Raw genomic sequence first — 12574 nt, forward strand, 5'->3', positions numbered from 1 at the left:
CATTCTCAATTGTTTCTCCATTAGGAAGACTGCCTCTAGAGCACTTAGAATTTTAAACATTTGAAGGAAATGTTTTATTTAACGACGCACTCAACACATTTTATTTTCGGTTATATGGCGTCGAACATATGGTTAAGGACCACACAGATATTGAAAGAGGAAACCCGCTGTCGCCACTTCATGGACTACTCTTTTCGATTAGCAGCAAGGGATCTTTCATATGCACCATGCCACAGACAGGATAGCACATACCACGACCTTTGATATACCAGTCGTGGTGCACTGGCTAGAACGAGAAATAGCCCAATGGCAGGCCTTCTAGAATACGGTGGCCCGATGCCCGAGGCCAACGTTTTTTGGATTCGGGCCAGTAAAAGTTACTTTGTGTAATCCCGATTGCAAGTGGCAAAAAAAAAAAGAAAAAAAAAAAAATTCTACAACGCTACCCCCTACGATCATACAAAAACAAAAGAAACATCTACAAGTCACTTCTTTCGATTTGCTATCACATGCATGCAATATTTCACTAACAAATAGTTGGCTACCAGTAATCTCTGACCCATCCATGACATCAATATACCTACTGATATAACTTTATTAAAGTTATAAAGTGTGAACATTGGAAAAACAAAAGTTCATTGTCTTGCCGCCATTTTGTTTTTTACACTGGAATCCAAAGACTTGTTACTCTAATACTAATAATATGCAAAACGGTAACCAGTCTTTTATTAGTTTTAAAGGTTGCATGTCACTATTTACAAATACTTTAAATGTGTAATTTAAAAAAAAAAAAGCTTAGGAACACAGTAACATGAAATAGATAAATTTAACAAAGTACCCAAATTGAAAAATTACTAATATGGTGTGTGTGTTGGAGGGGGGAGTAGGTGGGGGGGGGGGGGGGGGGGGGTAAGCCTTAAACTGCAATACATGTACACTTTATGCTAATAAAGGTTCTTAATTGTTTCTTTTCTCTTTTTGTTTCTTGAGGGGGGGGGGGGGGGGCGAGTTCCCATTCATAAGTAAATAAATAATGCTGTTAATTGTTGTAATATATCGATAACATGGATTATTTTTTATAACTTAGGTTGTTTTAGTGGAAACAATTATTTTAAAATTAGGTACGGTAACTTTATTCTAAACTGATGAAAATTATTTGCATATTTTTCTAAACAAACCATAAAGCATGCCCAATGAGCCTATCTGTTGTGTAAATTGACAAATTGATTAAACATGATCTCAGTATGAAAAATGGACATTAAAAAGTTAATTATTTTAATTTACTGGTTTTTTGTTTGTTTTATCAACAGTTAAAATTGGGCAAGTGAATTTTCACCATGGCCAGTGAATTTTCAAATCCACTGGCCCTATGGCAAGTGAATTTTAAAAATATTCCAGAACCCCTGCTGGCAATGGGCCCACGGACGAGGATCGATCCTAGGCTGACCGCGCATCAAGCGAGCGCTTTACCACTGGGCTACGTCCCGACCCTTAAACATTTGATAATTGCAACACGTAATCGTCAGAGAAAAGGTGCTACATGTTTTCATTAGAATCAAGGGATATTTTATATGTACTTCTCAACAAAACAGGACAGTAGATACCAATGCCTTGTATGTACCAGTTGTGGTGCACTGGCTGGAACAGACCGGCCTCGGTGGCGTCGTGGTTAGGCCATCGGTCAACAGGATGGTAGGTACTGGGTTCGGATCCCAGTTGAGGCATGAGATTTTGAATCCAGATACCGACTCCAAACCCTGAGTGAGTGCTCTGCAAGGCTCAATGGGTAGGTGTAAACCACTTGCACCGACCAGTGATCCATAACTGGTTCAACAAAGGCCATGGTTTGTGCTATCCTGCCTGCGGGAAGTGCAAATAAAAGATCCCGTGCTGCTAATCGGAAAGAGTAGCCCATGTAGTGGCGACAGCGGGTTTCCTCTCAAAATCAGTGTGGTCCTTAACCATAACCGTAAATAAAATGTGTTGAGTGCGTCGTTAAATAAAACATTTCTTTCTTTCTTTGGTTGGAACAGTTAAAAAATCTAATCGAATAATAGATCCACCGTGGGGATTCGATCCTACAACCCAAGCATCTCAGGCGAGCGCAAAAGCTTGTAAGACCCTAAAATGTTCTAACTCATGTTTCACCTACTTACTATGCAAGTTTTTACATGACGCGCATGTGCTAAACTGCTTCTGTATGTTCCTGTCTGTCTTAGCACTGTTAAACATTATTTGGATATTAAAACTAAAGTACGTGATATCAACATTTTCAAACAATAATGAACTTCTTACCCAAAGGAAGCTGACAGTCGTAACCTTGGTAACCCGGACAGCTGTGGCACTGACCATCTGAGCCGCACGTGCCAGAATTGGCGCACGTGATGCTATGTCGTCTGCAATTGAATGTTGGCGTCACTGAAAATAATTGAATATAAACGTCCTCTAACTGTAACACATTTGGATAAAGTTACAATAAAGTCAAACAAGAGTCTGTGACGTTCATACGTTGAAATATCCTTAAAAATAGACAACAGGTCGTCTTCATAACAAATATTTCTCAGACGCACGTTCTTTAAAACATTTTTTTTATGAAAAATACATTTTGTGGTATTAGAAACATCAGGATGACCAGGAACACTTCGGATGTATGGAAATGGATAGTCTTAATAAAATCTAAGTCATTTCTCAGTTGAATTATATCAAAAACAGCTCTAATAGTGAAAAATATGTGGTAGTATTTAAAAACTAAGAGTCTGTCGCTTTAAGGCTGGTGGATATTGTGCTCGTATCCCGGTACCAACCCCTACCCAGAGCGAGTTTAGCGAGAGAGAGAGAGAGAGAGAGAGAGAGAGAGAGAGAGAGAGAGAGAGAGAGAGAGAGAGAGAGAGAGAGAGAGAGAGAGAGAGAGAGAGAGAGAGAGAGAGAGAGAGAGTATGTAGACGATAACAAAGAGACGTTTGCTGTTTGACCGAGAAACAAATTATTTACCTTTATCGACTATTACTGCCAGAATAACTAACATTATTATAATCCAATCGGGTCTTCTAGTTTTCATCCTGGGTAGAACTGAAAATTGTAATCTAATGTTATAACACGAAGGCTGAATTTAAAACGTAATTATATTTAAATACATAAAGACGATTGTTACTAAATATGTACATTACATTTACGTTATACTGTACGGTTGTTCGTTTTTATTCTCAATGCCATGCAGTAAAACAAACAAATGTTTTTAAATTTTATAACATTATGATCAACAACAAAGTAAAAATAAAATAAAATGAAATAAAAAGTAATAAAAAAGAACAAAACACGGAAGCAGACACGCGTACAAAATATCCCTACCAGCTTTAAGCATGTGATTTAAAACGTTTTACAAAATATTTTATAGCTACTTAATATTCGTATTAAAGACTTTGACCGCAGTGTATTCCGTCACGTGGCCATTACTTTCCGAGAAAACTGTTTAGATTTTTTTTTTTAAATAAACGCACGACATGTGATTTATTGCATACACACATTAAACACCTATTGCAATTACTCACTGAAATAAGCCATCGAACTTAGACGTCTTGCTTCAACCAAGTCAATAGGTGAGATAGGGGTGTTACTTTTCTGTAACGATGGCATAATAATAATTTAAAAAATAATAATTACAACAACAACAAAAAAAAAAAGTAAAAAAAAAAAAAAAAAAAAAAAAAAATAATAATAATAAACACACAAAATAAATAAATAAATAAATATACTACGAATTCGGAATTGCTAGAAGACAGGAGAAATTTAGAAAACAATTTACATTTGATTAGATGTATGGCAAATTGCATTAAGGAGGAAAAAACTAAACAAAAATAAAACAAAATAAAACAAAACAAAACAAAACAAAACAACAACAAACAATAAAATCAAAAAAAAAGCAAAACAAAACACAAGAAAATGAAACCATTAATATTTTATACAGAAAAATACAATTGATATATAATTACAATCGTTAAAAAGTCTCTGTTAGTCAATAATATCTTTAAAATTGCAGCAATCTCAGGAATGTCCCTTTAATTAATCAAGGTACTTAAGTGATGTTGTTAAACTTTAACTTTCCTCTCAAGACAAAGTGTTTAAGAAAAACTATATAAAAAACCCTATCAAATGTTTGACATAAGTAGTTGATAAGTAATCAACCAATATGCTCTAGTCGTGTCGTTAAACAAATAAACTTTAACTGAGGACTGTGTTAGAATTAACAAATGTTTGACATCCAGTAATCGATGATTAGTTGATCAATGTGCTCTAGTGATGTCGTTAAACAAATACACTTTAACCGAAGACTTTGTGTTAGAATTATCAAATGCTTGACATCCAGTAACCAACGATTAATAAATCAATGTGCTCTAGTTATGTAGTTAAACAAAAACAAATTATAACTGAAGATTATGTGTCACGTGGAATTATTACATTTGACATCCAATAGCCGATAGTTAATTACTCAATGAGCTCCAGTGAAGTCGTTAATACCTGTAATATTCTAGAAAGCCGAAAATCAAACTTACCTGATACAGTGTCACAATATCACAAATTATTCAACACGAGTTGATATCGTTAATACAACCACACCATCGAGGGAGATATCACTAATACTATACTAGTGAGATATCACAAATACTATACCAGTGAAATATCACCAAGACGAAATGAGTGAACGCAATACCACTAAAGAAAGGTAGATTTGCCTGCACTAGTTAGCTGTTACAAAGAGATGACGTCACCAGTAAATCTCTATTCACATTGCCTGGTTAATGTTCCAGGACAACGCCTTACCATGCTGTGATATGACACCATAATAGGTTTTAACTCCGATATTCTTTTTCACTGGAGGTTTTACAGTTACTGGGTTATAAGCAGAATTTAATATATATATATATATATATATATATATATATACATATATATATACATATACATATACATATACATATACATATACATATACATATACATATACATATACATATACATATGTGTATGTGTATGTATGTATATATATATATATATGTATATATATATATATATGAAAAAATGAATTGTTTTTAAAAAGTAACTCAATCCAAAACACATAGTCCAAACACAACAATAATGTATGCAGAAAATTATACCCGCCCAAGGCACGTTTTGGGTGGAACACACAGAAAAGTGAAAAACTCGTGCACTATGAACAACAGCAATTGCACGCGCAATAAGGGTATAAAAACGGGTTAGACGGCATGTCAGACATCCGCACAGATAAAATTCCACCATAGGAATGCCACGACTGACACCAGAACAACGCGATAGAGCCGTGGGTATGATACAGATGGGAGCCACTCATGCCCACATCGCCAGAACCTTCGGTTGTTCCCGTGTTACTGTTACAAACTTGATGCAACGCTACAGGTAAACAGGGCAGACATCAGACAGGCCAAGAACAGGCAGACCCAGGGTGACTTCGCCGCGTGATGACCGGTACTTGCGTACCTTGCATCTACGAAATCGCTTCCTGACAGTGACGTCATCAGCAATGAATGCCTTAGGTCACAGGGTTAGTAGACAGACAGTGGCCAGGCGACTCAGGACTCATGGAATAAGGGCTTACAGACCATATAGAGGACACTTACTGACACCACAACATCGTCGTTTGAGATTGACATGGGCTAGGACTGTACGACGTTGGCAACGACGTGATTGGCTGCGGGTTCTTTTCACTGATGAAAGCCGATTCTGTTTGTTCAGAGTTGATGGAAGACAGCGTGTGTACCGCCGTAGGGGAGAACGAGTGGCGGCTTCTTGCGTTCAGGAGGTCGTGCCATATGGTGGAGGGAATGTCATGGTGTGGGGAGGTATCTGTGCACAGGAAAGGACACTATTGGTCATCTTTTACGGAAACGTGACAGCTCAACGTTACAGGGATGGCATTCTTCGTCCAACTGCAATACCATTTCTCCAACGGCAGCCACGTGGTGTCATTTTTCAGCAAGACAACGCCAGACCTCATACAGCCAGAATCGTACAGAACTTCCTTAGAGCCAACAACGTAAACGTATTGCCGTGGCCTGCACGCTCCCCAGACATGCCCCCCATAGAACACCTCTGGGATGTTTTGGATCGCCGTGTTCGACAACGACCACACCCTCCAGCCAACCAACAGGAACTGATCCAGGCCCTTCAAGAAGAATGGCAATGCGTCCCACGTGACCTCATCAGACGACTGATTTTTTCTATGCGTCGGAGAATTATTGCTTGTATTGGGGCAAGGGGTGGTCACACACGCTATTAATGTGACTTGTTATTGGACTTGAGTGATTGTCTGTATGCTTTGCATGTCGTCCATGAAGTTGAAAGCTCGATTTGTGTACACCACCTCGCTTTGGGAAAATGTGACGTCATTATCAGATGCTGAATGACACTCATTTTTAGTTATGTTAATGTTGACATATTGATCTAGTCAATATATTTTACCTCATGCGACTATCTTTTGTTGTTTTTACACCAGAGTGATTTAAAACTATGGTAAAGTTTCTTTTGGCCTTCAGTATATATATAGACTTTGCAAAACAACACACCATTGTAACCGAATACGAGAAAGATGTCATCATCCACGCGAAACGCACCATTGTGTTCAGCAATAGAAAACCATGGGAGAAAAAAGAGACCAGTACCGGTTTTGACGTAACAATGGGCAGCTATGATGGGGCTGAATCTTGCAAGCTAGTGGTTTGCTACATGTTATCCCTCTTGAAAACCAAGTATGGCGCGTCTATCGGCATTTACAGGGATGATGGGCTGGGTTTTTTTAAGGAACCACCGAGAAAAATGGAAAGAATAAAAAAAGATATCTGTAAGATCTTCAAGGAAAACGAGTTGAGCATCACTATCGAAGCCAACAAAAAAGTAATCAACTTTTTAGACGTAACACTTGATTTGAACTCGGGACAATACAGGCCATATATGAAACCTAATAACACCTTGCAGTATGTAAACACTGATTCCAGCCACCCACCCACCGTTCTAAAAAACATCCCGGAGGGTATCAATAAACGCCTATCGGAAATATCTTCGAATGAGATCGAATTCAATAAGGCCGCCCCCGTATACCAGAAAGCGTTGGATGAAAGCGGACACAGTTATAAGCTACACTACGTACAAGACCAACCTAGAGCAGTGAAGAGGAACCGAAAGCGAAACATTATATGGTACAATCCACCCTATGACCGAAATGTGAAGACCAATGTTGGCAAAGAGTTCCTAAAAATTATTGACAAGTGTTTCCCCCCATCCAATAAGATGCATAAGATCTTTAGCAGAAATACAGTCAAGCTGTCATATAGCTGCATGCCTAATGTGGCGCGAATTATTTACAGCGACAACAAAAGGAAACTGGGAAACCACAGAAAGACTGAAACAGAAAAAAAGTGCAGCTGCCCTAAAAACACAGTGTGCCCACTTGGGGGCGAATGCCTCGCTAAGAGCATTGTGTACCAAGCCATAGTGACCTGTGGGGATAAAATAGAGACCTATGTAGGGTTAACGGCGACCGATTTCAAGGCGAGGTATTCTAACCACAAGGCTTCTTTTAATCACAGCACGAAGCGCAACGACACAGAACTCAGTAAACATATCTGGCACTTGAAAGAGAACAACCTTGAGTACGTAATCAGTTGGAAAATTCTATGCCGTGCCCCACATTATTCGAACGCGTCGAAGCCTTTGTATTTGCGAGAAGTACTTTATTATTTGCAATCCCTCAACGGCGTCCTTGAATATGCGAAACGAACTGGTCAGCAAATGTAGACACAAAGACAAATACCTCTTGAGTAATTTAACATGATTAGAAGAGACACGTCGCCGTAATTAATGTTCTATACAAATCACTCTGGTCTATGCACTGAAGAGTGCAGGTTCGCACAAACATCGCGACCTGTACGAAACAGTATTGTATGTAAATAAACCATGGAAGTCAAAGTATAATATATCCAAGTTATTATATATATATATATATATATATATATATATATGTATATATATGTATGTATATATATATATATATTTATACATACATACATGTATGTACATACATGTTACATACATACATACATAGATATATATTACATATATACATACATATACATAGATATTATATATATATATATATATATATATATATATATATATATATTATGATCAAATTGTATAGCACAGAGAAACTGATCACGCAAACATTAACACAGCAAGGAAAGAAATAAAGACTAAGGGGTTAACACGATGGTTCAGTCCCCCCCCCCCCCCCCTCTCCTAGCGAGGGCAGGCCCCGCTTTTTTTTTTGGATAGTTTTTTTTCAATAATTGGAACCGTTTAGTTTCTATCACGCCCACTCCTGGAATGCTGCGCTTTATTTATATGAAGAGGTCCCGCTTTTACATTCCCTTTTCTTATGCTAGTATCAGACTACCAACTGTCACGACGGAGTTTGCCAACTCACCGATATCTCGATTTCTACGACTGTCCAGTTGCTAGTCTGAGCGCTCTTACAACTCTATTCTCGTCGTATAACCCATTAGTTGTTAATCTGAGCACACCCGTCGTTAGGAGGGAGTTTGGAAAATTGCAACGCATCCGTCGAGTTGACAAAATTTCTGTTGGCAGTTGGTACTCTGATCCTAGCATAACGATGGATACGCTCATATTAACTACTAATCGGTCGTAGGAGTTGTATACGACGAGAATCGAGTTGTAAGAGCGCTCAGACTAGCAACTGGACAGTCGTAGAAGTCGAGATATCGGCGAGTTGGCAAACTGCGTCGAGACAGTTGGTAGTCTGGGGTCTGAGAGAGAGCGAGAGAGAGAGAGAGAGAGAGAGAGAGAGAGAGAGAGAGAGAGAGAGAGAGAGAGAGAGAGAGAGAGAGAGAGAGAGAGAGAGAGAGAGAGAGGGGGGGGGGTATATATATACTGAACAAATTAAGAAATTTCCGCTAACTTTGCTTGACCATAACTTGATGAAAACAAACCGGGGGAATAATTGTTATACATGCGTTTAAAGAGTGTTCCATGATGCATCGTTTGGTGCAAAAATCATGGCCATAGGTTAACAGAAACTGGGAGAAATTTTGACCAAGTGTGGTAGGGGTTAAACAAAAAAAACCCCACTTAATAACGGGTATGACCACCTCTTGAATTGACCACTGCAGTGCATCGCAGGCGCATAGAATTGACTAAAGTGTTGATTTCTGCCTGTGGAATATTGTTCCATTCCTGAATGAGCGCTTGACGAAGTTCGTTGACGTTAGCGGGTGGGTTGGGACGACGCCTCAATCGTCGTCCAGACTATCCCAGACATGCTCGATGGGGTTGAGATCAGGACTTTTAGCGGGCCAGTCATCAATGAAATCAATGTTATTTGTCCTAAGAAATTTATAGTGTCTCTAGTTGTATGAGAGGTGGCATTATTATGCTGAAAAATCGAGATGTTGGCGTTGTTATGGAACAGAGGAATGACGTGATGAGCGAGAATGTCATCGCGGTAACGTTGAGCATTTAAATTGCCATCAATGACGACTAGTGGTGAACGATAACCATGGGCAATGGCTGCCCAGACCATGACACAACCCCCACCCCCGAAACGATCTCGTTCAAGAACACAACGGTCAGCATAGCGTTCATTTCTCCTACGGTAGACGCGCACCCTGCCATCACCACGTTGTAAAGAAAATCTGGATTCATCCGAAAAAAGAACGGTATTCCAGCGTCGCCGTATCCAACGAGTGTGTACACGTGCCCAATTAAGACGATTTAGACGATGACGTTGCGTTAAAACGCACCCGACGTAAGGACGTCGTGCATGTAAACCGTTCTCCCGCAGACGATTACGAACAGTTTGCCCACTGATTCGGTTATTATGAAGCCTAGGTGTGTTAGCAGCAGTAGCAGTGGCAATTTGGAATCGATTGCGCAAATGCGTGTTCATGATATAGCGGTCTTGACCACGTGTTGTAACACGCGGACGTCCACGACGTGGCAAGTCGTTGGTGCTTCCTGTCGTTCGAAATCTTACGCGAAGATTTCGTATCGCTCGACTAGAACTCCCAACATGCCTTGCAACGTCTTCTGTCGACATGCCAGCATCAAGCATGTCAATCGCCCGTTCGCATAAATTATTGGGTATTCTTGGCATACTAAAAATGCTACAATGTAAAAAACGTTATTTTTTTTTACAAATTTTTAAGCATTTTCGTTCACTTGACAACAATGTCAGTAAGATAAGTAAAACAAATTGACCGAATACTACACGGGACATGTCGAACCATGCATGCACGTACAAATTTAATTTCACGTTGTCGACGATTAACAGTGCAAAAATAATCGATAAAATTCATGAATCCTGATAATACAGCTCAAGGCTAATACTACCTATATAATTTCATTACACAATGAATTCTTTAACACAACAAATACTATATGTACAAATAAGTTTCTTTTTTTGTTCAGTATATATACAGTCAAACCTGTCTTAAGCGGTCACACAAGGGAGTAGATAAAAATGGCCGCTTAAGGCAGGTGACCGCTGAGTACAGGTTGCCACATATAGTCTTTAAAACATTTGTTGTTGTTTCTTCTTTTACCATCTGTACTTCTAGTCAACGGATGTGTGCTTCACTGATGACTATAAATCAACATTTGACATGTCGTCTCCTTCAGAAATAATGCAAATGGAATGTATTAAATTAACCTTTTTTTTTTTTTTTCCCCATTTAATTCTTTAATTCCTACTTCATGCGGTGTATTGTCATAGTATGTGAACCTACAACTGTCAAGCATAGCCTGCCCAGAGGCAATTAGATGCATGCCAGAGTCACACTTTCTTAACTGATATACAGTAGATATGTCGGGACTGAATGGGTACTAGTATTCCTGAAGGTGTGAAGACCGATTATTTGCTGAACCGTATCGTTGTTGTTAAAATATCTCTTTTATATAATAGTAAAACTTTACTGTGGCCGCTTAATACAGGTATTTTAGCGATTTGGGATCCGATTTAGGTGGCCGCTGGCCGCGTTAGACAGGTGACCGCTTATTACAGGCGCATTTACATTATAAATCGTTTGGGAGGGAAAAAAGTGGCCGCTTAAGGCAGGTAACCGCTGAGTACAGGTGGCCGCTAGGACAGGTTTGACTGTATATACACACAGAGAAGAGAGAGAGAGAGAGAGAGAGAGAGAGAGAGAGAGAGAGAGAGAGAGAGAGACACACACACACACACACACACACACACACACACAGAGAGCCAGAGACAGAGAGACAGAGAGTTGACCAACTCGACAAGTGCGTTGTAATTTCCAAAAATGTCGACTTAGATGGTTGCGCTCAGATTTATAATTCAATACAATTCAATTCTCAATTCTTTATTAACTTTGAGCTTTACAGCTCATCAGTATATAAACACAAATATAAATAAAAGACGACGACTGCATATAGTGCAGGAGATACAAAAACAATATAACAGTGATTACATAATACAAACATAATGTAATAGACAATTATACATAATGGTTTGATATTAATCATAAGGTGTTTCTTAACCTGTTATATTGAGAGAGGTATTTACCGGTTGTAGGAAAGAAAGAAACAGGAAAAAAAGAAACAGGAAAGAAAGAAACAGAAAAAAAGTAACAGGAAAAAACGAAACGGAAAGAAAGAAACCCTACATTTTTACTAAAATTCCTCTTTTTAAAAAAATTTATTTATATATAATATTTCCCAATTAACTTAGCCAATTGAGTTTTAATTGTCATTGAGTCCTTGACCTATCCAATGGGTTCTTTAAATGTCTCAATTATCATTGTCTTTAAGAAGCCCTTTAAGAAGCCCTTCTCTAACTGACCCATTCAAAGGATAATCCCTTCTCTTTATGTCCTCAGATCTATCCCTTTATCTTATCCCATATATGGCTTCCCAGATGGCTTCCAACTTAATTACCCATGATATCAACATAAAAGATGTGAGGGAGCACCATTCCTCAGAATCGTTAGTGCCATCATTAGAATAAATAGCACAAATATATGAAATATTTTACAATGGAGGTCATCAAGAATCAGAAAGGTGGAGATCGCTATTTGAATGGGTCTGTTTTAGTATCACGAAGGTGTGAAGATTGCTATTTGATTGGTTCCAAGTCCATTCCTGAGTTTTTGCATGGAGTCGGACACAACATTCGCATTACCAAGTGCTTATGACCTAAATTATACAAAGAAATTCATATATGAAAATAAAATTGTCAACAAAGTATGAAATAAAACTGTTTCTTTCTATAATACTGCCGGAAATAGAATAAAAATGATTTTCGTCGATTATTTCTTATATATTAAACAGACAAGTAAATATTTTGTAAATACCTATTTAATGATAGTCTACCTAATTTAGCATTTACTTGTTTTGGCTCTTATTGATGTACAAGGTGGTATTTACTTTTGAAATTAAAATAAAGATGTCAGTAAACAGAAGATTTGTGCACTTTATTGGAACAGACTATAGACATTTTGGTCAACTT

The 12574-nt window shown here is 38.3% G+C and overlaps 1 protein-coding gene across 3 annotated transcripts in view; it reads right to left on the reverse strand.

Annotated features, from left to right (window-relative positions):
* The window catches only part of LOC121385355, a 19880-nt gene extending 15184 nt beyond the window's left edge, over positions 1-4696 (reverse strand). The window contains exons 1-4 of one of the 3 annotated variants that reach the window (XM_041515999.1): positions 4551-4694; positions 3549-3618; positions 2992-3069; positions 2296-2418 (exon numbers count right to left, since the gene is read on the reverse strand). In XM_041515999.1, coding sequence (XP_041371933.1) covers positions 2296-2418; positions 2992-3069; positions 3549-3561 — 214 coding nt within the window. In that variant the 5' untranslated portion in view covers positions 3562-3618; positions 4551-4694. Of the gene's footprint in view, positions 1-2295; positions 2419-2991; positions 3070-3548; positions 3906-4550 lie in introns of those variants that run through there. The other 2 variants (XM_041516000.1, XM_041515998.1) reach the window with 2 other exon arrangements.
* Between the last annotated feature and the right edge of the window lie 7878 nt (positions 4697-12574).

This window comes from Gigantopelta aegis, chromosome 11 (genome assembly GCF_016097555.1).
Source record: "Gigantopelta aegis isolate Gae_Host chromosome 11, Gae_host_genome, whole genome shotgun sequence".
Lineage (NCBI taxonomy): Eukaryota > Metazoa > Mollusca > Gastropoda > Neomphalida > Peltospiridae > Gigantopelta > Gigantopelta aegis.